The following is a 27,569-nucleotide window of genomic DNA, read 5'->3' as shown; positions in this document are numbered from 1 at the left end:
ATGTCAGTTTTGATTTAAAATTAATAGGAAAATAAAATCAGGGAATATGTTGAAAGAGGAGCTCAAGAATGCATGCCTGGAAAAAAAGCATTGGATGAGTGTTCTAAGCCAAATATTTCAGTATGTGTCTGCATTTTTGATTTCCAGAGAGGCTTAGATTGCTGTTATTTTTCCTTCTTTAAAAAATATGTCCTGATAAAGTTTTTTTGAAACAAATAAAAAACCTCCCAAACTTATATTATTCATTAAATGTTTCACATACATAGTAAAAGACCCACCAAAAATCATGGCTTAGGAAGAAATTTATTGATTCAATTTAAATTAAGCATTGCTACCATTGCAAAAGCAGTTGCTCTGAAAAAGTATTGAAAAATGTATCATGAGATTACATAGTTCAGTAACAATATCAATATTGATCACTTGAAGCAAAACTACTGCCAAATGTCATTGAAATTCATTTCATTAATTTTTAATAATTTATGGAGCAAATGTGTATCACCTTAAAAATGTACCTGTGACATTTACAAATTCTTTCAAACACATTTATAAATACAGTAATAAAAATTCCTGAGCTCCCTTAGCTTATACCAGTGTTCCCCCAACTGACAACCTAAGTGGTATTTGACTAACATACTCTAGATTTACTTAAAAAATATTTTATCACATTCATAAAAGTACCTGTGTTTCAAGTTCATTGGTAAGTATAAGTTATAGTGTGAACCTGATCATAAGACAAAATTGCTTAACACTTGTATAGGCAGCAGGAGTAGGTGAGGTTATGGGCAAAAGAATTCCAATTTAAGTGTCAAGACCTCCAATGTAGACTATGCTTTACAATATCAAGATGGGTTTAATCTCATCTGTACTCTTCAGAAGGATAAAACTGTGAGAATCTGCTTCCCTAACGGGTAAGGTCCTATTGGAGGTTTTTCAATAACCCCATTTCCTATGTGCTGTGCTGTGCTTAGTTGCTCAGTCATGTCCAACCCTTTGTGACCCAGGGACTGTAGCCTGCCAAGCAACTCTGTCCATGGGGATTCTCCAGGCAAGAATACTGGAGTGGGTTGCCATGCCCTCCTTCAGGGGATCTTTCCAACCAAGGGGTTGAACCCAGGTCTCCCATATTGCAGGTGGATTGTTTATTGTCTGAGTCACAGGGAAGCCCAAGAATACTAGAGTGGGTAGCCTATCCCTTCTCCAGGGGATCTTCCCAAACCAGGAATTGAACCGGGGTCTCCTGCATTGCAGGCAGATTCTTTACCAGCTGAGCTACCAGGGAAGCCCCCATTTCCTATAATCCTGCCCTATCTTCCAACCCCAAGACATCAAGATTTCTGCTAAATAGGTATTATATCTCACAGGCCCTCAAAATAGGGGAGATTTAGAATATGTAGAAGTTGATTAGTCAGTTGTAGAGTTTGGTGGGGTTAAGGTTTCAGATATGGTTCTGGAAAGATGTGGCAACATATAATTTCTGTTTCCTTTTAGGAAAGCATGTCATTTTGGAAAATTAGCTACACAGTACTTCTCCAACTCATCATTATTATATGAATGCTGTGTCTGGTGACTGACACTCCAATTTTTCCAGCTTCAAAGTAAATGTGTGTCCAATAATTAAAAGCAGATGGCACCAGTGTAAGTATGGGGGAGTCAGTCTTTGACAGAAGCCAAGTTTTAGGGGATGATATTCATGTAAGAAATTTCTTATTCCCTGGTAAGACATGGCATTAGAGAATTTAGGAGTCAGAGAAGAATTTGTAAAGCAAACCTCACACCATCCCATAATTCTGCAACACAAGTATAAGCAGTAGGTAAAGATTTCTAAATCTAGATCCATTAAAAGATTAGCATTTTACACTTAATCCAATGAATTTGGTCAGAAGAGATGTTGTTAGTAATATGGATGAATCATACTGTTCAAAAGCATTCCATTTTTCAAATGGCTTGATTTTTCCTTTATTTTATAATACTTAAGTGAGCTTTTCTGATCTATCCCTGGGTTCTTGGTTCCATCTCATTTTATTTTTATTTTTAGCAGCTTCTTGTGTGAGGGATGGGGGTGAAGGAAGGAAATTATACTTTGCAATCATACAGAAGGGTGAAGAGAAAGGAGGAAAATTGTTTTGGTCTAATTTATATAAATAGTTTCTGGATTACAAATCCTTTTGCAGCAAAAATCCATCAAGAAAATTGTTTCAGCCAGGCATGTGTTATTTTTTTCATTTACATATCAAATAAAAATAAATAGAGGAAGGGGAGGCAAGGAGAATAAACATTTATTGAGCCAGGCACTGAGCTGGGAATTTTCAATAATATGAGTAGAAATATAATGATAATATTATACTGGGATGATTTTGTTTGGCAAGCATTGTTTTTGGTGTGAAGTAAAAAATGAAGAAGTCTGGTAATAGCAGTTAGCAGCATCTCCCATGCTCTTGATATGGATTTAGCTATCCACAGCGTCCTCTCAAAATGGAAGGAGACAAATTAATAAATCCAAGGGCAACAGAAAGCACAATGTGCAATAACTAAAGATTTACAGAGCTAAAGATGCAAGATAAATCAGATGAATACAGTCTTCTATAATTTTTTAAGACTAAAAAAAATAGGCATTGTAACTAGTTCATGTAGAAATGAATTTTTAAAATCAAAACAAGGTTATTTCTGATATATGCCTGATTTTTCCCATACCATAATATCTTTGATGGTTAAAATCAGATAAGGAAAAAATTTATTTCTAGGGGCTTTAGGGAAATCAAATTGTGAGAAATATGCCCCTCATGGCTTTGGGTAACCACGTTGTGGTGACTCCTGGTTAGGGAAAAATCTGCATCTATAATTTTGTTGGTTTTTCACCTGGTGACTTACTATGTATTCTTTCTGGCCCTTATTCATCAGCCAGTTTTTATAGAATGTAAAAATGGTTATTGAGAAAACCTAGCATAAACTTACAAACTGATTAATTTAGGAGGTGTATCTTCACGTAAAAAAAACAAAATAAGACCCCAGAAACTTGTAACAATCACTTCTAATTTCCTATGCAATATTGAAGAATTTTGTTTGGCATTTTTTAGGGAAAGAGAAAAAGCAGAGGTAGTGGTAGGTTTGAATGTATGGAACCTTTAGCTGTCCCTTAGCCTTCACTTCAATATGGCTTTACAGAAGACACAGATCCCTAACAGCCAGTTCTAGGTTGCTTTGGTTTCTGCATGAGACATGAAAATTGTTTGAAATGACTGATCAAGCAGAAAAGCAAGCCTAATTATGCAAAAAACACCCCAGAAGTATCAGAGGTCACATGAAGCAAAGTCGAGGGGTTGACTTGACTTTTAAACAATTGTTGGATTGTACTTTAAACACTTAACCCCAGATCAGCTGTACAATGGCAACTCATACTACTTGTAGACAAAGATTAAGAAAAAAAATTAGCACATTCACGGTTTCAACAGAAAGATATGATTACATATTTTTATCAATCTTGTTTTCCAGATATAGAAACAATCACATTGAAATATATATGGATAGATTCTAACTCATGAAATAATTATTTTCCTTTGTAGTATACAGTTAGTTTCACAATAGGAGGATTATATATCTCAATGTGTCATACAGTTTTTGAACCACATAAAGCAATATAATATAAAATCATATAACAGTTAAAGTCAGGATTATCACATGGCAAATACATAACTATGCCACTGAAAATAGTCAAAGTGGAAAATGTGACATCATTTCTAAGCAATAAGCAGCTTCGAAAGAAGGACATTAGGATAAGAAGGGAAATGATTACTTTTAAAACTTCAAAATCATTTTATCAGGAATTTCATAAAACAAACTGTTGTTTAGGAGACTCTTTGCCATACAATTTTTCAATTTCAAGTAGTATAACAAGATTTCCCCACCTACTTAGGATATGTGAAATTTGCATGGAAAACTCAGATTGGATTATGAAATGTATGCAGGTGAAGTGTGCGTTGACCATAATATGAAACTACTGGTTTTTATATTACTACTTAAGTAGCTAAAGTTTTTAGAGTTGTTTTTTTCTTTTTATCAGCAGCAGGTAAAAAGTTAACTACCAGACTATGGTTAAAGGTCTCTCTTTTCATTGACCACAACCACATAAACAGTGTATGTTTTCCCACTTTACATATCTCAGTGCTTCCTGACATGAAATTGGAGCGTAAATCAAAGGAATCAAGGTGGACAAAACAGTCATGGGCATATGCACATCTCTTAGCCATAAACTCAGAACACTGAACAGAGTCACTACGTCCAAAAAAATCAGAGTTTAGCAGGTTACTTTCGGCATTCTGTGTAATCCTGAGAAGCCCAGACATTTAGAAACATCCTATTTTTCTTTCTTTTTAAAAAATATTTTATATTTATTTATTTATTTGATTTGGCTGTGCCAGGTCTTAGCTGTGCCATGCGGGATTTCCAAGTGGGATCTTAGTTCCGTGACCAGGGGTGGAACCTGGGCCCCCTGCATTGGAAGTGTGATGTCCCAGCCACTGGACCACCAGGAAGGTCCCCCACACTCTATTTTTCTATCTGTTTCCTTTTATGGAAATAGGTAACTATGTGAAGGTCTCAGAGCCAAAATCATCTTGAAATACATAAATCTAGCGAGAGAACTATTTGATTTGTAGATGATATGTACACTGGTCATGAAATACATCCAGGCCATAACTATAAATAGAATTTCTGGTTAGATTAAAACTCTTGAGCAATCATTTTGCATTTTTAAGTTTCTGCTTAAGACCTCCACAAGAGTCTTCATTGTAGCTTGGATTTATTAATGGCCTTTGAACACATGAATGAATGGATGAGTTGAGCTAGAATCTCTAAGCCTGTGGCTCCGTAAATAAGATAAGTTGTGACCTTTATCTTGGGCCTTGATATCTGTGTGGCCAATTTATTGTTTGACTCAGGCCAAAGTCATAGTTCATGAATAATTTAGTTTCTTGCAAATCCTATGGTTGCTACTGTACATAATGAACTCTCAGGAGAAATGGAGGCCCTAAGTGAGAGCATTAAAAGCCTACAAGGTGGACAGCTAAGAAGAAGAGGAGGAGCCAAGGATGTTAAATGAAATCGATGGGACTTGCAGGAGTAGACCTGTTTTTCTCTTCAGCATTGTTACAGCCACAGTGTCCACTGCTTCAGGCTAAGGGATCATCAGCAGGGTTTTCCTGCGGTGTCCCTGGGCCATTTACCGAAACCCTGGATTTTACTCAGATCTTGCGCATCAAAGACTGTTAGAGCCGGAAGGGGTCTTAGAAACATCTTAGGCCAAGCCACTCATTTAACAGATGAGGGAACCAGAGATTAGCTTTTAAAGGACTTGCTAAGATCACACAGCCTGTTTACTGGCAGCCGGAAATTGAGTGCTCAGCCCACTACCCTAGCAACTATGTTAATGATGCATGGGCTGAAAAGGCAGAAAAAGAAATTGGTTCACTAGAGGCTTTCAACAATGACAAATCTACATCAGCAATCCTGCGGACCATAATCCAGAGGCTTTTATGTCTTTCTGCATGTGTGCCAAGTTCCATGGTACACGCGTTGCCCTTTTCAGGCCCTTGCATGCAATTCAAAGCCATTTGAAAGTGCATTAATGTGTTTTGAAACTGAGGGTCTCAAGTAACAGGGTGGCAGACTTATTCCAAAATTTTAGCCAGAGTCAATTTCTTATCAAAATAAGTTACAGTATTCACATCAGCTGTGTGCTAATTCAACTAAACAATAAAAATCCACTCAGCGGTTGCTGATTGGACCTTAGACCATTTAATGATTCCCTTTCTGGCTTTTTCATTCATTTACTTAAAATGTAAAATTTACTGTCTAAACAATACACTTTTCTTGTGAAAAGAAAACTTCAAAAAAAAAAAAAAAGGCACTTTGTAAAATGTGTACAACTCTGATTCTTTCATGTCTACTCTAAAGAGATAACAAAATTACACCTGGCTGGATCACGTCTTTCTGAAAGTGATGGGCAGCGGCAGGCAGCCTGGAGAAAGTTGGGGGACAGACCTTCCCCAGCTAAGCTGCACGCTGGAGCTCAGGTGCCTCTGCTTGCTCATCAGATTCCCCCTTTCAGTTGGGTCACTATAGGACAGAGTCATACTCCTTCATCTTGTACAGATGGCAAGGGATTGACCAACTTTGGACCAAACCAGTTGGGATTGGCCTTAGGCACTTAGGAGAATGGAGAGTCAGTTGCATGTCAGTGACGTGACTGATTATGACTTGTGCTCATCTGAGGTGCCTTGTACCCATTTGCTAAAACTGACTAGAGAAGATTTTGCACTTTGAGTTATAAGCTTCCATAAATCACCCACTGGCTATCCTATTTCCATGTGCTTTGTAGCTTGAAGTGTTTATTTATAAAAATATGACTTTTTATAAATCAGAGCTCGAGGCTTTTAACACCAACTGTGCAGTGGTGGTTCATAATCTGTAAGAAGACAACAACAATGACAAAAGGGCAAACCAGAATCAGCAGCCTCGTATAAGAGAAGCATTTTGTCCCTAAAAATCAGAGCCTCTTTCAATGTCTTTTAAAAAAAATCTCTGCTTCCCTCTATACACATATTTGCACATCACTTTAGACTATGATTCTATACCTATGTAATTTGTAAAATGCATGTACAATATGTTAAGATTAGTTGGCATTGATTTAAACCTGTGGCCGACTCATGTTGATGTGTGGCAGAGGCCAACACAATATTGTAGAGCAACTGTCCTCCAACTAAAAAAAAAGAAAAAGTGAAACAAAATGAGCACATCACTGAAGAGGACGTGTGTCTATGATGAAGGGCAATTATTTGTTAGCTTAATTATGATACAAGGCATCGGTTAATCATCTTTGCTGGACACTATTGAGTGAATCATGGAATTAAGGATTCACAGTTTAAAAGGACATTATAGATTATTCGGCCTAGCATTTCATTCAGAGCAAACTGAGACCCAGAGAAGGCAGTTGAGCTAAGCTAACATAATTAGCACTAGAAGCTGGGTCTCCTGACCCTTAATCTGCATACTTCCACTTGACTCGAGGACTTCTTGATAGAAAATAGACTAGACTATGAAAAAAAACCCCCGCAATTCATTAAAGAGTGCTAAGTGACCAAGAATTATAGCCCTGGCTTTAGTTAGTGATTGACAGTAATCTACTTACTAATTGATGTTTTTTTAAGAATTCAGTTTGAGTCTTCAGCCATGAAAGTTTTTTTATACATGCCAAATCATACATCAAAATACTATTTTTGAATCCTCGTACTATCAGAGTGGTTCATACACACCTTGGAGGAGATGGGACTATTCTGAGAAAGATTTGGTCTGTGCTGGCTTTGAAGGGCCAAGTCTTTGGTCAGTGCTTCTCAAGGTGGGGTATATTCCTTGACCCTCTTAGAAGTTGTATGTGCTTTTGCAGATCATTCTCTTCCATTATGTGAATCCCAAACCACTAATAGATTTTAAAAGTGATACCTTTTTATGACAATACTGTTCACTGCAAGTCAAACAGACTCAACCTGTACTTTCCGGGGAAGAACTACTCCAGGCATTACAATCAGCTTTAGTGGAAATGATCTGCTAGGGCAATGCTTCTCAAACTTCACTGTGAACTTGAATCATCTGGGGATCTTAGCAAAATGCAGATTCAGGTGGATGGGGGTGGCGAGGGCAGAGATTCTGCATTTCCAAGCAGCGCCCATAGATGCGGGTGTGGCTGGTCCTCAGACTGTATTTTGAGTAGCAAGGATCTAGGGGACTGAATAAACTTGGACAATCTTCCCCAACAGCTCCCTCACTCTTAACCAGTTGTGTGTGTATTGGGTGAATAGAGCCTCAGATATGTTACCTTTGCATTTCTGGGAGCTCTGACAGTGTGTTCACTTTCACACATCAGCCAACCTCTGAGTCCCGTTCCTGTCAACATGGACTTATTGGGCTGGAATATTTAACTCACAGAGGGAGCTCAGATTCTTTGTGTTCCAGCTTAAGAAGTGAGCACACAAATGGATTTGCCCAAGATTGCTCAGAAAAACAAAACAAAAACCCTCTCTCTAAGGCAGTATGTTAAATGTTTCCACTCTCCTTCTTCATCTGTATAAATTTTCACCCAGAGAAGTGAAAATTTCATCTTTATGAATTTTTACCCAGAGAAGGGAAAATTTCACAGAGAAGTGAAAATTTTCACCCCAAGGGCAGAACCCCCAGAGTGGCCCTAAATTACAAAAGAAGTAATTTTCCGTTTGTGGAGAGTCCTAAAACTCTAGTTTCTTGATTGCTATTTAAAGTATCCGGGAGATAAAAAGAATCAGAAAAACTGTACTACACTGTGCTGGAAATTGAATTTTGTCATCCACTTCCTATTCCTCAGTGGGCTTTGGCTTGGTATGGCATTTTATTCCACAAACAGGGACTGTATATATCGCCGAGTACTGAAAATACTCATTATAACCTCATATAAACACTGTACCTGCTGAATACGTAAACAAGCTGTACTGGGAAGATAGAAAATAGTCTTTTATTTACTTAAGTGATAGAAAAATAGTCTTCAAAAATACATTGTTAAACTTATGGGTTTATATTAAAGTAGAATTTGTATATACAGTAAGGCAGTACTTCCATGAGCATCCTGCTATGATTATATTTTATTTTTTTAAAATTTTTTTTATTTTTTTGTCTTTCTATGTCTGGTTTATTTCACTTATCATAATATGATTATATTTTAAATTAAAGTTATCTTTTGGGACTTTTTTTTTTTCACTAACAGAAGACAAGGGTGTGTAATAAATTATCTATCATGCTCAAATGAAAGAGGAAAACATTTTAGAAGGATTCACCACATGAAACTCATTTGCCTCCTGTGTAAGAAAATTTCACTTTCTAAAACCCTATTTTCTAGAAGTTTCAGAATGAAATACAATTTAGGGGTAAAATCCATGCTTAATAAATTCAAACTATTAAAAAAAAAATGGAGGCATCCTGTTTACTTGCATATTGGCCATGTGTCATTTTAAGGTAATAGGAACGGATGGAAACAATTTGTTAGGTGTTCTAGAATGAAACTTTTTAAGTGCATTGTATTTGGTTAATCCTAATAAAATGAAAGAGGAGTGCAAAGGTTAAGCAACTGGTCTTCAAAGTGGTTTTCATGGCATTTCTCTCCTATCTACCATCTTCCCATGGTAAACAATTTTGACTGACTTATACCCCTCTGTCACATACGAAACCATGAAGGCCTTTTCCAGATTATATACCTATTGGCACTGTCTCTTAAGAATACTAGGCAATGTGCTTTTATATCTTTGAACATATAATCTGACAACTAATAGCAAAAAAGTAAATCTACAAATCACACAAGATGGAACGATTTGTTCTGGAATCAGCTGTTGGACAAAGAGGCAACTGGTTGAAAATAGAGAATTAAGAGTGAACTGGGAGTTGGGTAGTGTCATTCTAACCCTGTTCTTGAGCCCTCTCTGGTAGAGTGCATTTCACGTACTCTGTAGTGTTCCCTGAAGGAAAATCACAATTGAACCCATCCTTCCATAACTCTCACTGCAAGAGTGCATAAAACCTGCGGGACCCAGTCCCCAGCCCAACTGGAGTCTGCAGTTGCCTGGGGTTGTGGGGGAGATAGCCAGGTCGGCCTTGGCTGGATTCTATGGCAGGGCTGGCGGGGCCTTCTTGGCTGGTTCTTCTAACAGAGTCAGGTTTTGCGCTTGCGGATCCGGCACCAACACCAGGATGTTGCTATCTGTCACCCGGGACACCTTTGAGTACTCCTTGCTGGCTTCAGGGGCGCCAAACTTCTCGTTTTGTTTTGGGAACAGAGCCAGCACTCCATCTTGGCTGACCTTGTGGATCTCCACATATTCCAAGGGTTTAGCAGAGATCAAGGGGGTTTTGTCTTGGGGTCGTGGCCACACCGTGTCTTGGTCAGGCTTGGAACTGCAGCCTTCTGACTCCCTCTGCTTGGTTGCCTTTCCTTCCCTGCCAGTTTCAATGGTTTTTGAGGCTTTTAAAGCATGTTGGTCTGTTTGGTCCAGCGAAGTGGCTGTGGTGCCGGCCATGCCCAGGGCCAGCTCACACACGTCAGCAATGTTGTGGTAAGAATATCTGGGGCTGTATAGGCTGGGGGGCTGCGGGAAAGGCCATGTGGAAGATTTGGGTCCATTGGCCAGAAAATAGGGGATTTTGCCTTCCCCGCTTGTGCTCTGAGGGGCCTGGAGACATGTAAGGTTTGTTTCGGGATTCTCCAGCTTCTCAGGGCCCTCAGGAGTATGGAACTTGGAGGGATGGGCCTGAGGTTCATCACACTTTTCAGACAAGAGCGAAGGGCTGTCGCAGCTGCCCCGGCCAGAGTCACTGTCAAGATCCAGGTGCATGGGCTTCACACCTTGCTCCGTGTGTTCTTTGGAGGGGCGTGGCATCAGCTGCTGGTCCTCACAGTCATCTACCTCTATGAACTCCATCAGCAAGTCCTCGCAGTCAGAAGTGGGGGGGAAGTCTTGGCTTTCCAGAGCTCGCAGAAGTTCTTCGGACTTGCCCTTCTATTAAAACATAGACACAAGGCGAGAAGGCTGTGATATCTGCAATCAAAGTGAACGCCATCAGAATAAATTCCCTGGGGCTGACTTTTCACAATCTTGTGCTTTTGGCCTCACAGTGGCTGATGTCAAGTGACATAATGAGTAGGTAACTGCTTTTATATATCTCCATGTTAAGCTGAAGGTCAAATCGAAACTATTAATATGTACTTCAACCTGCAGAGAAATGTAAAATGTTCTAACCCCTCTTTTCATTCGGAACACTTAAATTTAATTCCCACTTGAATCTGTCTAAATGGGCTCTGGCAAATACCAGCTCCCTTGTACTGAGCCAGTGTTAGCTGAGCACTCAAACTGAGCAAAAATTGCAGTAAGATATTCTGTTACTATGGCCTTATGTAGAGAATATTCAAGTGAGAGCTTACATCAAAGTCTGATGGAGGAGGGGCTGGTGGAAGGTCACTCTTTTGTATTCATCAAATATTCACCCACTTTCTCAACTGATTATTTGTATAAAATGTTTATGACAGGGCTTATGAACAGATTTGATAAACCTAACAAGCATTGCTGGAGAAGGCAATGGCACTCCACTCCAGTACTCTTGCCTGGAGAATCCCATAGATGGAGGAGCCTGGTGGGCTTCAGTCCATGGGGTCGCTAAGAGTCGGACACAACTGAGCGACTTCACTTTCACTTTTCACTTTCATACATTGGAGAAGGCAATGGCAACCCACTCCAGTGTTCTTGCCTGGAGAATCCCAGGGACGGGGGAGCCTGGTGGGCTGCCGTCTATGGGGTAGCACAGAGTCGGACACGACTGAAGCGACTTAGCAGCAGCTAAGCGACAAGCATTGCTATGTGTGCTGATGTTTTCTTGGCTTTCTTTCATTGCCCTCTGACACTTCCTGACAGTAATTACCCTCATGCCTCTCACATCTTTCTGTGAGCACCCCTGCTGAAGGGGAGGGACAACAAGCCATGGATGGCCAAGCTTAGCCAGACTGCACTGATGGGGATGGTGTGCGCATGTGTAAAGATGACAGTTACACAGGGGCAAGTCACAATACAGTTTCCACCCTGGCACTTACCTCCAGCAGATGAACATCAAATCCTTTTATTTTTGGCCCTGGAACTGGTGGGAGGATGCAGGTCACCATGCTATAAAATGATTCGTGAGATAAGATAAATGGTACATGTTATCACTTTGTAACTTTTGAAAGATTAGCCTTATTTCCAAATGGCTGCTACATGGACTATGGTAGGTAGAAGTTAGGAGTTCTGAGGCTACTAAATGAAACCACTAAATCAGTGGTGACAACAATGAATAAACTATAGAGTGTTAAGTGTTCAACAAAGAGTAGTGTCTGACTCTTTGCGACCCTATGGACTGTAGCCTGCCAGGCTCTTCTGTTCATGGAATTCTCCAGGGAAGAATACTGGAGTGGGTAGCCACTTCCTTTTCCAGGGGATCTTCCCAATTGTGGGACTGAAGCTGGGTCTCCTGCATTGCAGGCAGATTCTTTACCATCTGAGCCATAAAGGCCAACATTAAAATGAACTCTGGCTAGTTAACTCTGACTGATTCTGAAATGACTAGTGGATTGTTTGCTACTCTTGCCAGATTTTTACTATTTCACAACTGTCAGCCTCCATTTGATGGAAAGAACATCAGCTTAAAATGAGTCTATTCTACTTTTGCTAGCACTGATAAAAGCTTTTTCATGGTGAACACACTGCCACTAATGGCTAAAACGAGGTGCTTGAATTATCTGTAGGTTTTCATCATTTCTGTATTGTCTTTTTTGGCCATTATCCCTGACAACCATGACTGAGAGAAGGGTAGAGTGAAATACCTATAGCCCTTCAAAGCCACTGCCCAGACCATAATCAAACAGATGACAGCAGAAAGGATGGCCACAAAGATCCACATGCTTGTGTCCTTCACTGGGAAGTCTAAAAACAAACAGCCAGAAAGCTTTGATCACACACAGCATTGTTTAAAACAAACAAAGAAATGAGACTTTTGAACATAAGTCCCCTGCCCCTCTATACCTTTTTTGATTTGAACAGCAATCCAAACAGAGTAGCGTTAATGATGGATTTACTTTTTTCCCAATATTATTAAATTTTAATATGCAGCATATGTTTTACAGTACTCTAAACATTTCAAAGTGCTTTAAAATATCATTTTAGGTGATACTTACAGAGGAAATCCATGAGGACATGGTCAGTTACAGTAAAAATAACAACAAGCTAACGTTTATTAAGTTCCTAGTAAAAGCCATATGATGTTAAGCTCTTTACATACATTGCTTTACATACATTGCTGTATGTAAAGATGAGGAACTGAGACTCAAGGAGTGGTGTATTCAGAGGCAGGTAGCCATAAAGTTGCCATCTGGGATTTGAACCCAGGCCGTCTGCTTCTAGACCCTGTGCTTTTATTTAGTAAGAGCTAGGACTGGATGCACAGTCTTATGGCCTGTAGTTCAGTGCTATGTTCCCTATGCCAGCGCAAACCCTGATATTTTGGTCAGGCCAGTAGTCACAAGAGCTAGGCTTTGCCATGTGGTTCTGGGCAAGACTTCTAACTCCACTGAGCTCCAGTTTCCTCTCTTTCAGTTGCTAATGGAAATTCTATTCTTTCTGAATACCTGAGATGGTTGGGAGGACCAAACAAGGTAAAGACTTTGTAAAGTACTGTAGAAATGCAAGATGAATCATTCCTTTGTAGAAAACCAGCCACTACGTTTAATGGCACTTGAAGAACTGGATGCCTTCTACATACTGTTCCTTGAATGAGATCAACATGTAATTGTCATCAAGGACTGAAAATCAGTACATGCCTTTCAGGTGGGATCAGTTCAGTTCAGTTCAGTTCAGTCACTCAGTCGTGTCCAACTCTTTGCGACCCCATGAATTGCAGCACGCCAGGCTCCCTGTCCATTACCAATTCCCGGAGTTCAGTCAAACTCAAGTCCATCGAGTCAGTGATGCCATCCAGCCATCTCATCCTCTGTCGTCCCCTTCTCCTCCTGCCCCCAATCCCTCCCAGCATCAGAGTCTTTTCCAGTAAGTCAACTCTTCGCATGAGGTGGCCAAAGTACTGGAGTTTCGGCTTTAGCATCATTCCTTCCAAAGAACACCCAGGGCTGATCTCCTTCAGAATGGACTGGTTGGATCTCCTTGCAGTCAGGTGGGATAGCACCTTGCAAATTCTAGGTGATAACCTTGAATGATAGGGATTGGGCAGATGTGGAGGGCAGAATAATTGACCATCAAGCCCTTGGAGACGCTCCAAGCTCATGTCTGCAGATATATCCTATCCTATTAATAGAAACTGATCCTCACTCACAGTGGCCTAGGGAAAGATGCTATACTTTCAGATGTCTCTGTATTGAGTGGAGAGATGATAAATCCACCTCTACTCATTCTTCTGCTTAAGACTCAAAATAGTTTTTCTGTTAGTAGTTACAACATACAAGTTTACTAAACCCATTCTGTTTAAAAATATTTAGCAATAAAACAATGGCAGATTTCAGGCAGAATCCCCTCTTCCTTGGGGAATTTCAAGACACTTACCATTAGGTATCTGGATGGAGCTCTCTGGGCTCCACTCACTCCAGTATCCATGGTCTGGCTTGCAGCGAATCTGCACAAGGTATTTTTGTCCTGGATATAAGTTGAAAATCTTAAGCTGAGTTTGCTTCGGAGTAAAATGAGTCTAGGGAGGGCCAAGGAAAACAGAAGTCACTCTGACTTGTGTTATAAGGAAACTTTTCCTTTAGGAGATACACTAGCAGAGAAGCCAGTATGTAGGTCACACTACATACCCTGTTCACACCATTTCACCCTCTCCGCCCATCCCTTCCTCCTGTTAAACACTGCTCACACAAAAAACAACAGGTTTTCTACTTCTCCATTTGGAACACTATTTCAGAAAGACAAATATACTGCTCCCTACATCTTACCTTCTGAATTCTACAATATAGAAGGTGACTACTTAACAAAATTGGAAATTTGTTATTTTCCAAACCTAATAAAATAATTGACTTAAGGATTATTCATGGGTGTGAAGCCCCTAGGTGAAAGAGAACTGGGCATTTACGAACACTGAAGCAGCTGTGCATAAATCAAACATGACTTTACAATCAAGGGATCAGGATGTGATCTCCCCAGTCCAGCACCCAGTTTTAGCATTTATGGTAGGTTGACCAGAATGGGTTTGTCTCCTGATACGATGCAATATGAAACATATAACATCACCTCTGAAATCTCGCCAAAAATTGTTCAACTGGAATCTAATCAAGTCTTTTAATGTCTGGTTACAGGAAATGTGGGGACAGAGAAGCTGGCTAAATGACCTTGACCTTATAAAGAACTAATCAGACAGATGCAGAAGGTGGGACATTCTTTGAGACCAAGCTTGGTCTCAAAGTGGCTTGGTCTCCTTAGCACGTTGAGATTGAAGGGGTACATGAGTCAGCCAGTATGTGATCTTGAAGTGGATTCTGGTTAAGACAAACTAGCTACTGAAATATTTTTGAAGCAGTTGGGGGAATTAAAATATGGACTAGCCATTAAATGGTATTAAAGAATTACAAAAGATGCTATTAAGGAATTTCAATTAATTTTCTACATGTGATCATATTATTTTGGCTATGTTTGGAAATATTCCTTCTTTAAAAGAGACATATAATAAAGTCTTTAGGGCTTCACTGGTGGCTTAGTGATAAAGAGTCTGCCTGCCAATGCAGGAGATGTGGGTTCAATCCCTAGGTTGGGAACATCTCCTGGAGAAAGAAATGGCAACACACTCCAGTATTCTTGCCTGGAAAATACCATGGACAGAGGAGCCTGGTAGGTTACAGTCCATGGGGTTGCAAAAGAGTCAGACACAACTTAGTGACTAAATAACAACAACAACTAAAATATTTAGGAATAGATTATTATAATGTCTATAATTTATTGTACTATTTCTTTACAATGAAGAATTTAAAAGTAAATAAAAAAGCCATTAACCATGGACTGATTACATTGAGATTTTTTTCCTCCAACTTAGTGCCACTTAAGAACTCTCATAGACATTTCGATCTAAGATATCCTGAGGGGGGTGGGTTGGAAACCTGGCAGAAAAGGCTGTTCAGTTGCAAGGATCTAGTCCTGGGAGAGCTCTGATGATGAGTCCCCATCCATCCCAGGAGATGCAGGGAGATGGATGGAAGTAGGGAGAAAGCCTTTCCACATGTGCGAGGGTTACATCAGTATCAGGAAGAAAACATGGCGGCCTAATAATTAGGAGGCACGACCGGTTCTCAGTTGGGGTCTTCATCTTTGCCAAAGGACACAGTTCCTTCCAAAAGTTTCCAACTGACTCACCTCCCAATCAGTTGCTTTCTCAGGTTTTAATCGAATTTCGTACTGGATAATGAACCAACCAGATTTTACATCAGTCATGGTGGGTGGAGACCATTTTATCCATAGATATGGTTTTCTATCTTCTGGATGTTTTAATTCCAAAGTCAGGTTTGCAGGAGGCTCTGGTTCAACTGCAGATATGAAAGAAACTCCATCTTTAGTCAAATAGAGATGTTTGAATGCAGAATTCTAAGACTTAGAGGCAGATCTCGCTAGCTTTCCCTCCATGTTTAGGGGCCACTTTGTATTGATGTCAGGCACTGATCAGCAGAGTTGGGACTAGGCTGAAGCAAGTGGGTGACATGAGGTGCAACGTTTAAGGTGGCAAAAACAGCCAAGAAGCCCCTGTTGGTGCTCAAAGTCATTAGTCATTCAGGAAATGCAAATCGAAACCACAGTGGCATATCACTTCGTACCCACTAGAATGGCTAGGATTGAAAAAATGAAAATTAACAAGTGTTGGCAAGAATGTTGGAGACTTTGGAACCTTCATGCATAGCTGGTGGGAGTGTACCATGGCATAGCCACTGTGGAAAAGTCTGACAGGTGCTCAAAAAGTTAAACATGAAATTATCATGTCACCCAGCAATGTCACTCCTAAATACATACCCAGAAAAACTGATAGCAGGTGTTAGAACATGAACTCATTTATGAATGTTCATAACAGCACTATTCACAAGAGCCAATAGGTGAAACAACCCAAATGTCCATCAACTGATGAATGGACAAACGATATCCTTATAATGGAACATTATTCAGCTAAAAGGAGACAGTCTTGATACAGCTACAACACGGATGAACCTTGAGAACATAATGCTTAGTGAAAGACGCCAGACACGAAGGGCCAAATAGTATATGATTCCAGGTATATGAAGCATTCAGAAGAGACAAATCGACAGAGACATAACGCAGATTAGTAGTTGCTCTGGAGCTGGGGCCATGGAGGGGAATCCAGAAAAACTGCTGAATGGGTAGGAAGCTTTTATTTTGAGTGACGAAAGAGTTCTGGAACTAGACTGTGGGGATTGTTGCATAACATTGTGAATGAACTAATACCACTGAATTGCAGCCTTTAAAATGGTTAAAATATGGAGCCCTATGTTATAGGTATTTTACCACAATAAAATAAAAAATGAAGGAGGTACTTACTCTCCGGTTTCTTCAAGTAAAGGTCTGTGAGTTCCTCCTTAAGAGTGCGGTACCTAGGCCATACTACCCAAAGCAATCTACAGATTTAATGTCATCCCTATCAAATTACCCATGAGACTTTTCACATAAGTAGAACAAATACTCCTAAAATTTATATAGAACTATAAAAGCCCAAAGAACTATAAAATTGCTCAAGCAATTCTGAGGAAAAGGAAAAAAGGTGGAGGCGTGACCCTCCCAGACTTCAGACAATACTACAGAGCTACAGTAATCAAACCAGCATTGTCTTGGCACAAAAACAGACATATGTATCAATGAAACAGAAGAGAGAGCCCAGAAATAAATCCACACACCCATGATCAATTAATATTTGACAAGGGAGGGAGGCAAGAATGAACAATGGAGAAAAAACAATTTTTGCAGCAAGTGGTGTTGGAAAAGCTGGACAGCTGCATGTAAATCAATGAAGTTAGAACACTCCCTTGCACCATACACAAAAATAAACTCAAAATGGCTTAAAGACTTAAATATAAGACAGACACCATAAAACTCTTAGAAGAGAACATAGGCAAAACATTCTCTGATGTAAATCATATCAATGTTTTCTTAGGTCAGTCTACATGCATGCATGCTAAGTTGCTTTAGTTGTGTCCAACTCTGTGAGACCCTATGGACTACAGCCCTCCAGGCTTCTCTGTCCATTGAATTCTTCTGGTACGAATACTGGAGTGGGTTGCCATGCCCTCCTTTACGGGATCTTCCTGACCCAGGGATTGAACCCGAGTCTCTTACGTCTAAGCTGCATTGGCAGGAGGGTTCTTTACCACTAGCATGTACCAAGAAAATAAAAATAAAAGCAAAACTAAACAAATGGGGCCTAATCAAACTTACAAGCTTTTGCACAGCAAAGGGAACCATAAACAAAATGAAAAGACAACCTACAGAATGGGAGAAAATATTTGTAAATGGTGTAACCAACAAGGGCTTAATTTCTATAATATACAAACAACTAATACAACTTAATAAGAAAACACAAAAACAACCAATTGAAAAATGGGCAAAAGAGCTAAATAGACATTTCTCCAAAGAAGACATACAGATGACCAAGAGGCACATGAAAAGATGCTCAACATCACTAACTATTAGAGAAATGCAAATCAAACTACAGTGAGGTATCACCTCACACTAGTCAGAATGGCTGTAATTTAAAAAATCTATAAATAACAAATGCTGGAGAGAGTGTGGAAAAAAGGGAACCCTCCTACACTGTTGGTGGGAACGTAAGTTGGTGCAAGTCACCATGGAAAACAGCATGGAGGTGCCTCAAAAATCTAAAAACAGAATTGTCATATGATTCAGCAATTCCACTCTGGGTATATATCCAGATAAAACTATAATTCAAAAAGACACATACACTTCTATGTTCATAGCAGCAGTATTCACAATAGCCAAGACATAAAAACAACCTAAATGTCCATTGACAGATAAATGGGTAAAGAAGATGTGATTCTATACATATAAATTTATATACATATATATTATATAAAGATATGAAATTATATAAAATATAAACATAAATATGTATAAATTTATATAAATACATATATATATATATAGAGAGAGAGAGAGAGAGAGACAGAGAGAGAGAGAGAAGGAAATGGTAACTCACTCCAGCATTCTTGCCTGGAGAATCCCATGGACAGAGGAGCTGGTGGGTACAGTCCATGGGGTCACAAAGAGTTGGACATGACTGAGCAACTAAGCACAGCACACACACACACACATTCAATGGAATACTGCTCACCCATTAAAAAGAATGAAATAACGCCATTTGTAGCAACATGAATGGACCTAAAGATAACGCATATATATGGAATTTAGAAAGATGGTAACGACAACCCTGTATGCGAGACAGCAAAAGAGACACAGATGTACAGAACAGTCTTTTGGACTCTGTGGGAGAGGGAGGGGGGGATGATTTGGGAGAATGGCATTAAAACATGTATAATATCATATAAGAAATGAATTGCCAGTCCAGTTCGATGCAGGATACATGAAGCTTGGGGCTGGTGCACTGGGATAACCCAGAGGGATGGTATGGGGAGGGAGGTGGGAGGGTGGTTCAGGATGGGGAACACATGTACACCCGTGGCGAATGCATGTTGATGTATGACAAAACCAATACGATATTGTAAAGTAAAAAAATAATAATAATAATAAAAAAAAAAAGATTATCATACTAACTGAAGTAAGTTAGAAAGAAAAAGACAAACACCATTTGGTATCACTTGTATGTGGAATCTAAAATATGACACAGGTGAACTTATCTACGAAACAGAATCATAGACATGAGAACAGACTTGTGGTTGGCAAGGTGAAAGGAGAATGAGGGATGGATGCACTGGGAGTTTGGGGTGAGCAGATGCAAACTCATATTGAATGGATAGGCAGCAAGGTCCTAGCATATAGCACAGGGAACTACATTCAATATCCTGTGACAAACTATAATGGAAAAGAATATTAGAAAACAGTGTGTGTGTGTGTGTGTGTGTGTGTGTGTGTGTGTATAACGGAATTGCTTTGCTGTACAGCAGAAATGAATACAACACTCTAAATCAACTATACTTGACCAAGATTAATTTAAAAGAGTGACGGGCCTAGGGTGCTGGTTTGCCTTACCCTAATTTCAGTCTTGCTGGCTAGTCACATTTTCTCCATTCATTTCTTACCTCCTCAAATCAATCTCAATTCCAGGTGAGAGAAGAGTGAGTGTAACTCTAGTGGACTTGGCATTATAACCTGTCTAAAAAACGAACTTGAGGAAATTTGCCACTAATCCTAATCCTTGTAGATTACTAGGTAAATACCTAAGAAAGATGGTTTTATATGGATTTACTAAATAAACATCAGTTATCAGTTATTATAAGTTTTAAGCTGAACACAAGACTGAGAAATGCCTCTGATCAAAACATCTTTGTATAAAAGTACAAGTAAAAAGTTCAAGATGAATCCTTGAAAGCAAACTTTCTCAACCTCAGCATTATGTGTATTTTGGACAAGAAAATTCTTTGTGGTGGGGGCTGTTCTGAACACTGTAGGATGTTAGCATCATCCCTGGGTTCTCCCTCATTAGATATCTTCCCTCTCTGTGTTGCAACAATCAAAAATATTTCCTGCTATTGCCAAAAATCCTGTGGGAGGCAAAAGAGCACCCAGTTGAGAATCATTGCTTTCAAGTGTTTTCAGCAGACTTAAATATTTCTGGGATATGTACCAATATTATGTACTGCAGGTTATCACTTGATGAGGTTCAAGCTTATAGACTTTACTGTGGTTAAACGTAAGTTGTCAATGAACTTCTGTGGCCCCTCACCAATACTGTAACCTGCAGGGTTAATGAGAATTCTAAGAACACTTCTTTAATGATTTTGAAAAGATCTACTTCTGCTTCACTGACTATGCTAAAGCCTTTGACCATGTGAATTGCAACAAATTGTGGAAAATTCTTACAGAAATGGGAATACGAGAAAACTTTATCTGCCTCCTGAGAAACCTGTATGCAGGTCAAGAAGCAACAGTTAGAACTAGACATGGAACAACAGACTGGTTCCAAATTAGGAAAGGAGTACGTCAAGGCTGTATATTGTCACCCTGCTTATTTAACTTAAATGTAGAGTTCAGTTCAGTTCAGTCACTCAGTTGTGTCTGACTCTTTGCAACCCCATGAACAGCAGCATGCCAGGCCTCCCTGTCCATCACCAATTCCCAGAGTTTACCCAAACTCATGTCCATTGAGTCAGTGATGCCATCCAACCATCTCATCCTCTGTCGTCCCCTTCTCCTCCTGCCCTCAATCTTTCCCAGCATCAGGGTCTTTTCAAATGAACACATTATGTGAAATGCTGGGCTGGATCAAACTTAAGCTGGAATCAAGATTGCTGGGAGAAATATCAATAACCTCAAATATGTAGATGACACTATCCTAATGGCAGAAAGTGAAGAGGAACTACAGAGCCTCTTGATGAAGGTGAAAGAGGAGAGTAAAAAAGCTGGCTTAAAACTCAACATTCAAAAAACAAAGATCAAGGCATCTGGTCCCATCACTTCATGGCAAGTAGATGGGGAACAATGGAAACAGTGAGAGACTTTATTTTCTTGGGCTCCAAAATCACTGCAGATGGTGACTTCAGCCATGAAATTAAAAGACACTTGCTCCTTGGAAGACAAGCTATGCCAAATTAGACAGCATATTTAAAAGCAGAGGCATTACTTTACCAACAAAGGTCCTTACAGTCAAAGCTATGGTTTTTCTTGTAGTCATGTGTGGATGTGAGAAGAAGGCTGAGTGCTGAAGAATTGATGCTTTTGAACTGTGGTTCTGAAGAAGACTCTTGAGATTCCCTTGGATAGTACAGAGATCAAGTCAGTCAATCCTAAGGGAAACCAACCCTTACTATTCCCATGAACAGTGTGACAAGGCAAAAAGACATGACACTGAAAGACAAACTCCCCAGGTTGGCAGGTGCCTAATATGCTACTGGAGAAGAGCAGAGAAATAGCTCCAGAAGGAATGAAGAGGCTGAGCCAAAGTGGAAACAATGACTAGATGTGGATGTGTCTGGTGATGAAAGTAAAGTTTGATGCTGTGAAGAGCAATATTGCATAGGAACCTGGAATGTTAGGTCCATGAATCAAAGTAAATTGGAACTGGTCAAACAGAAGATGGCAAGCGTGAACATCAACATTTTAAGAATCAGTGAACTAAAATGGATTGGAATGGGTGAATTTAACTCAGATGACCATTATATCTACTACTGTGGGTAAGAATCTCTTAGAAGAAATGGAGTAACCCTCATAGTCAACAAAAGAGTCTGAAATGCAGTACTTGGGTGCAATCTCAAAAATGACAGAATGATCTCTGTTTGTTTCTGAGGCAAACCATTCAATATCACAGTAATCCAAGTCTATGCCCCCAATACTAATGCCAAAGAAGTTGAAGTTGAATGGCTCTATGAAGACCTACAAGAGCTTCCAGAACTAACATCCCCAAAAGATGTCCTTTTCATCATAGGAGCCTGGAATGCAAAAGTAGGAAGTCAAGAAATACCTAGAATAACAGGCAAGTTTGGCCTTGGAGTACAAAATGAAGCAGGGCAAAGGCTAACAGAGTTTTGTCAAGAGAACACACTCATCATAGCAAACATCCTCTTCCAACAACACAGGAGAAGACTCTACACATGGACATCACCAGATGGTCAACACCAAAATCAGATTGACTATATTCTTTGCAGCTGAAGATGGATGAGCTCTATACAGTCAGCAAAAACAAGACTGGGAGCTGACTGTGGCTCAGATCATGAACTCCTTATTATAAAATTCAGACTTAAATTGAAGAAAGTGGGGAAAACCACTAGGCCATTCAGGTATGTCCTAAATAAAATCCTTTACAATTTAACAGTGGAAGTGAGAAATAGATTCAAGGATTAGCTCTGATAGACGAAGAGCCTGAAGAACTATGGACAGAGATTTGTAACACTGTACAGGAGGCAGTGATCAAAACCATCCCCAAGAAAAAGAAAGGTAAAAAGGCAAAACGATTGTCTGAGGAGGCCTTACAAATAGTTGAGAAAAGAAGAGAAGAGAAGTGAAAGGCAAAGGAGAAAAGGAAAGATATACCCATCTGACCCTGATGCTGGGAAAGACTGAAGGCAGGAGGAGAAGGGGACAACAGAGGATGAGATGGTTGGATGGCATCACGGACTCAACGGACATGAGTTTGAGTAAACTTTGGGAGTTGGTGATGGACAGGGAGGTCTGGCGTGTTGCAGTCCATGGGGTCACAAAGAATCAGACACAACTGAGTGACTGAACTGAACTGAACCCATCTGAATACAGAGTTCCAAAGAATATCAAGGAGAGATGTGAAAGATCTTAATGACCCAGATAACCATGATGGTGTGAACACTCACCTAGAGCCAGACATCCTGGAATGTGAGGTCATTAAAAGTGGGCCTTAGGAAGCATCCCTACAAACAAAGTTAGTGGAGGTGATGGAATTCCAGCTGAGCTATTTCAAATCCTAAAAAAATGATACTGTGAAAGTGCTTCACTCAATATGCCAGCAAATTGGGAAAACTCAGCAGAGGCCACAGCACTGGAAAAAGTTTTTCTAGTAGTCATGTGTGGATGTGAGTGCTGGACCATAAAAAGGCTGAGCGCCTAAGAACTGATGCTTTTGAACTGTGGTGTTGGAGAAGATTATTGAGAGTCCCTTGGACTGCAAGGAGATCAAACCAGTCAATTCTAAAGGAAATCAATCCTGACTATTCATTGGGAGGATGATGTTGAAGCTGAAGCTCTAATTCTTTGGCTATGTGATGAGAAGAACTGACTCACTGGAAAAGACTCTAATGCTGGGAAAGATTGAAGGCAGGAGGAGAAGGGGATAACAGAGGATGAGATGGTTAGATAGCATCATGGACTCAATGGAGAAGAGTTTGATCAAGCTCCAGCAGATGGTGAAGGACAGAGAAGCCAGGCAGGCTACAGTTCATGGGGTTGCAAAGAGTTGGACACTACTGAGCAACTGAACAACAACAGATTTATTGGAAGACTGATGCTAAGCTGAATCTCCAATACTGTAGCCACCTGATATGAAGAGCAGACTAATTGGAAGACCTTGATGCTGGGAAAGATTGAGGACAGGAGGAGAAGCAGGTAACAGAGAATGAGATGGTTGAATGGCATCACCTACTCAATGGATATGAGTTTGAGCAAACTCTGGGAGATAGTGAAGGGAGATAGTGAAGGAAACCTGGTGTTTTGCAGTTCACAGAGTCACAAAGAGTCAGACATGACTGAGCATGCACGCAAATTTCCTTATAGCAGTTGCCTCAGTACATTACAGAACTTCTCTTGCTCACTGTTTTGACCTCAAATATTAAATATTTTAGGGCAGATTATTTGGTGGTAAGGCAATTTTAAAAAGAGCCTGTGAAAAAAAACAAAAATAGAGCTAGTGTATGACTGAGCAATTCCACTACCAGTCATATACCCTGAGAAAACCATAATTCAAAAAGGTACATGTGTCCCAAGTTTCACTGCAGCCAGGACATGGAAGCAACATAAATGTTCATCAACAGATGAATGGATAAAGAGGTTATACATATTTACAATGGGATATTACTCAGCCATGAAAATGAATGCAATTGCATCATTCGTAGTGATGTGGGTGAATCTAGAATCTGTAGAGAAAAGAAAAGCAAATACTGAACATTAATGCAAATATATGGAATCTAGAAAAATGGTGCTGGTGAACCTCTTTTCAGGGCAGGAATAGGGATGCAGACATAGAGAATGGACTTGTGAACACAGTGGGGTAAGGAGAGGGTGGAACAAACTGAGGGAGTTGCACTGACATACACACCACCCTGTGTAAAACAGCCAGTGGGAAAGCTCGGCTCGGTGATGATGCAGAGAGGTGGGGTGGGGTGGGAGGAGGCTCAAGATGCGGGAGATACATGTATAATTATTGCTGATTCACTCTGTAGTACAGCAGAAGCTAGCACACCACTGTAAAGCAATTATTCTCCAGTAAAAAATAAGAAAGAGCCTGTGAAAATGGAATTATTTGGTGTTTAGCATTTTAAAGGCTTCATGTCTTAAGTCTATTTATATGAATGGAATTAAATTTATTCCTATTTGTAAGTGGTGTTAATTTTTGATTTTCTTAAGCTGAGATTAAATTCTATTTCCACCCCCAGGCTCACTGTAATCACTTGCTGGGTGGGGGGAAGAGATAGTATTGAAATGCATACTAGCTGATGTTAGAAGCTTTTCTAGTTTTTAAGGATCAACCACTGGTAATATGCCAATGGGATGATATATAGCCCAATACTTGAGAGCCTTTTCCGTTGGTGCTAGGTAAGTCAGGAAGACTTTGGTAACCTTGAACCTAATTAGCTACTCCTTAGGCAACCTAATAGGAAGGCTGAATCCAGTCCTGGCCAAGCCATCTCTTGTCCTAAGATTCCCTTTGTCATCGCTACTCAACCAAAAGCCAAAGAATTGATGCCTTTGAACTTTGGTGCTAGAGAAGACTGTTGAGAGTCCCTTGGACTGCCAGGAGATCAAATCAGTCAATCCTAAAGGAAATCAACCCTGAATATTCACTGGAAGGACTGATGCTGAAGCTGAAGCTCCAGTGCTTTGGCCACCTGATGTGAAGAGCCAACTCATTGGAAAAGATCCCGATGTGGGAAAGACTGAGGGCAGGAGCAGAAGCGGGCGACAGATGATGAGATGATTGGATGGCATCACCGACTCAATGGACATGAGTTTGAGCAAACTCCAGGAGATAGTAAAGGACAGGGAAGCCTGGTGTGATACAGTCCATGGGGTCACAAAGAGTCGGACATGACTGAGAGACTCAACAACAACAACCAAACCACAGAGGCCACTGCAGTTATGCCTCATCGCCCTGAAGCTCAGTGTTGATCATGCAAAGCAAGAAGCAGCTCTTAGACATATTTTTGTTTTAATTCACTCATGAGTTTTCCAAACCTCATGGTTGTGATCTTGCACTTCAGCCTTCTGTTCAAGTAGCACTATTTACTCCCCAAGTAGTTTATTTTGAGAAGAATAGCTCCAGTTGCTGAGGAACATAAGCATATTGAGAACTGAATTTGGGGCAAAGCAGCTGGAGAAATTCCTGTGGGTGGAGAAGCAGATGAGTGTCTTCTAAGAGTTGCTACTCCACGAAGCAGCGTGTTTCAGGGAGAGAAATCTCAGAAAGGAAACCCCGGCTTGCCAAGGGGGAAGGGGACATTGGTTGCAGGGGATGGGCTGGAGAGAAGGACTGACAAGGGAAGCTAAATAGAGCATTGCTTCTGGGTGCAAGGGAGTGGGAAGAAGGGTCAAGGGAAGGCACAATGATCTTTACTGTCTTACTGTCAGGAATACAAATGGGTTTAAAACACTCAGTTGGTGAGGATATTGTGAATTTTTTCATCTTTCCTTTCGGGGATCTATCCCTAAGACAAGGAGACTCAAACTGAGTTTAACTCTCGGTAGATTCATATCAAATTAACACATTCTTCACCTGTCACGCTTCCCCTTACCTATGTAAGTCACGTCCACATAAAGTGGATCCGAGGAACTGATTCCCATCTGGTTGATGGCGTTTACTGTGATGACGTACATCTTCCATATGGAGGTGTGCTTCTTGCTAAAGTAGCAGGAGTTGGGGCCCCCGGTTTTGTAGTCTGGACATTCATGGATGAGTGTTTCTCTGCAACAAGTAACATATTAGGAGTCAGTAAGAAAGTGGTATGGAGCTTCCTTGGTGGCTCAATGGTAAAGAATCTGCCTGCAATACAGGAGACATGGGTTTGATCCCTGGGTCAGGAAGATCCCCTGGAAAAGGAAATGGCAACCCACTCCAGTAGTCTTGCCTGGAGAATCCCATGGACAGAGGAGCCTGGAGGGTTATAGTCTATGGGGTCGCAAGAGTCGGACATGACTTAGCAACTAAACTACCACCACCAAGAAGGTGGTATAAAGAGTCTAGTTTTTTTTAAGTGGTATAAAGAGCCCCACTCCAGTACTCTTGCCTGGAAAATCCCATGGATGGAGGAGCCTGGTAGGCTCCAGTCCATGGGGTTGCTAAGAGTCGGGAACGACTAAGCGACTTCACTTTGACTTTTCACTTTCATGCACTGGAGAAGGAAATGGCAACCCGCTCCTGTGTTCTTGCCTGGAGAATCCCAGGGATGGGGGAGCCTCATGGGCTGCCGTCTGTGGGGTCGCACAGAGTCGGACACGACTGAAGCGACTTAGCAGCAGCAGCAGCAGCAAAGAGCCTAGTATGTCAATATCACTGAATTTGGAGGGACAAGAAAAAACAGAGCTGGAGAAGGGCTCCCCAAGCTTCTCGACCCTGTCCATGTCAGCGAGGGGTGACTCAGGGAAGAAGTGCTGAAGAAGCAGTGGAGGAGTCACGTCAGAGCCCCAGTGACTCTGTTTCTCACCAACCCTTCCTGTCTACAGGTTGTTGTGGACTTTGTGCTATACGCCCCCTGCCAACATACACTTGAGTTTTCCATGGCCAAGGCACCGCCATCCTCAGCAAATTACCATTGGGTCATCTCAGGAGTTTCTCTTGCATCATACAAACCAGGGTGGGGTGGAGGCGGGCATGCCCAAGGCAGCAGTTATTGCACAAATGTGTTGAATTACATGTCACTAAAAAAGCTGAAAGGGGATACAAACTGCAGTATATTTCCAATTACACTCAGGTAGCCACAGAGGAGAGTGACTCTGAAAGGAGGTACTTCAGGTCCCAGAGGCTCTTCAGGCTGCTCACATGTAGACACGGGGGCTCCACGCAAGACTTGTCACACAGGTGAGCAGGCTTGTTTCACCATGCTGCTGCTTTGA

General features: G+C 40.6%; 1 protein-coding gene across 8 annotated transcripts in view; it reads right to left on the bottom strand.

Annotated features, from left to right (window-relative positions):
- Positions 1-284: 284 nt before the first annotated feature.
- The window catches only part of PRLR (prolactin receptor), a 193,432-nt gene continuing 166,147 nt past the window's right edge, over positions 285-27,569 (bottom strand). For 4 of the 8 annotated variants that reach the window (XM_061393751.1, XM_061393752.1, XM_061393753.1 and 1 more), the window contains 6 exons: positions 26,252-26,421; positions 15,945-16,114; positions 14,148-14,289; positions 12,419-12,518; positions 11,654-11,723; positions 285-10,568 (listed from right to left, as the gene is read on the bottom strand). In XM_061393751.1, the coding sequence (XP_061249735.1) occupies positions 9,678-10,568; positions 11,654-11,723; positions 12,419-12,518; positions 14,148-14,289; positions 15,945-16,114; positions 26,252-26,421 (1,543 nt within the window). In that variant the 3' untranslated portion in view covers positions 285-9,677. Of the gene's footprint in view, positions 10,608-11,653; positions 11,724-12,418; positions 12,519-14,147; positions 14,290-15,944; positions 16,115-26,251; positions 26,422-27,569 lie in introns of all 8 variants that reach the window. The other 4 variants (XM_061393755.1, XM_061393756.1, XM_061393758.1 and 1 more) reach the window with 1 other exon arrangement.

Source organism: Bos javanicus, chromosome 20 (assembly GCF_032452875.1).
Source record: "Bos javanicus breed banteng chromosome 20, ARS-OSU_banteng_1.0, whole genome shotgun sequence".
Classification (NCBI taxonomy): domain Eukaryota; kingdom Metazoa; phylum Chordata; class Mammalia; order Artiodactyla; family Bovidae; genus Bos; species Bos javanicus.
The sequence above is the reverse complement of the archived record's forward strand: the minus strand, read 5'-3'. Positions and strand labels throughout refer to the sequence as shown.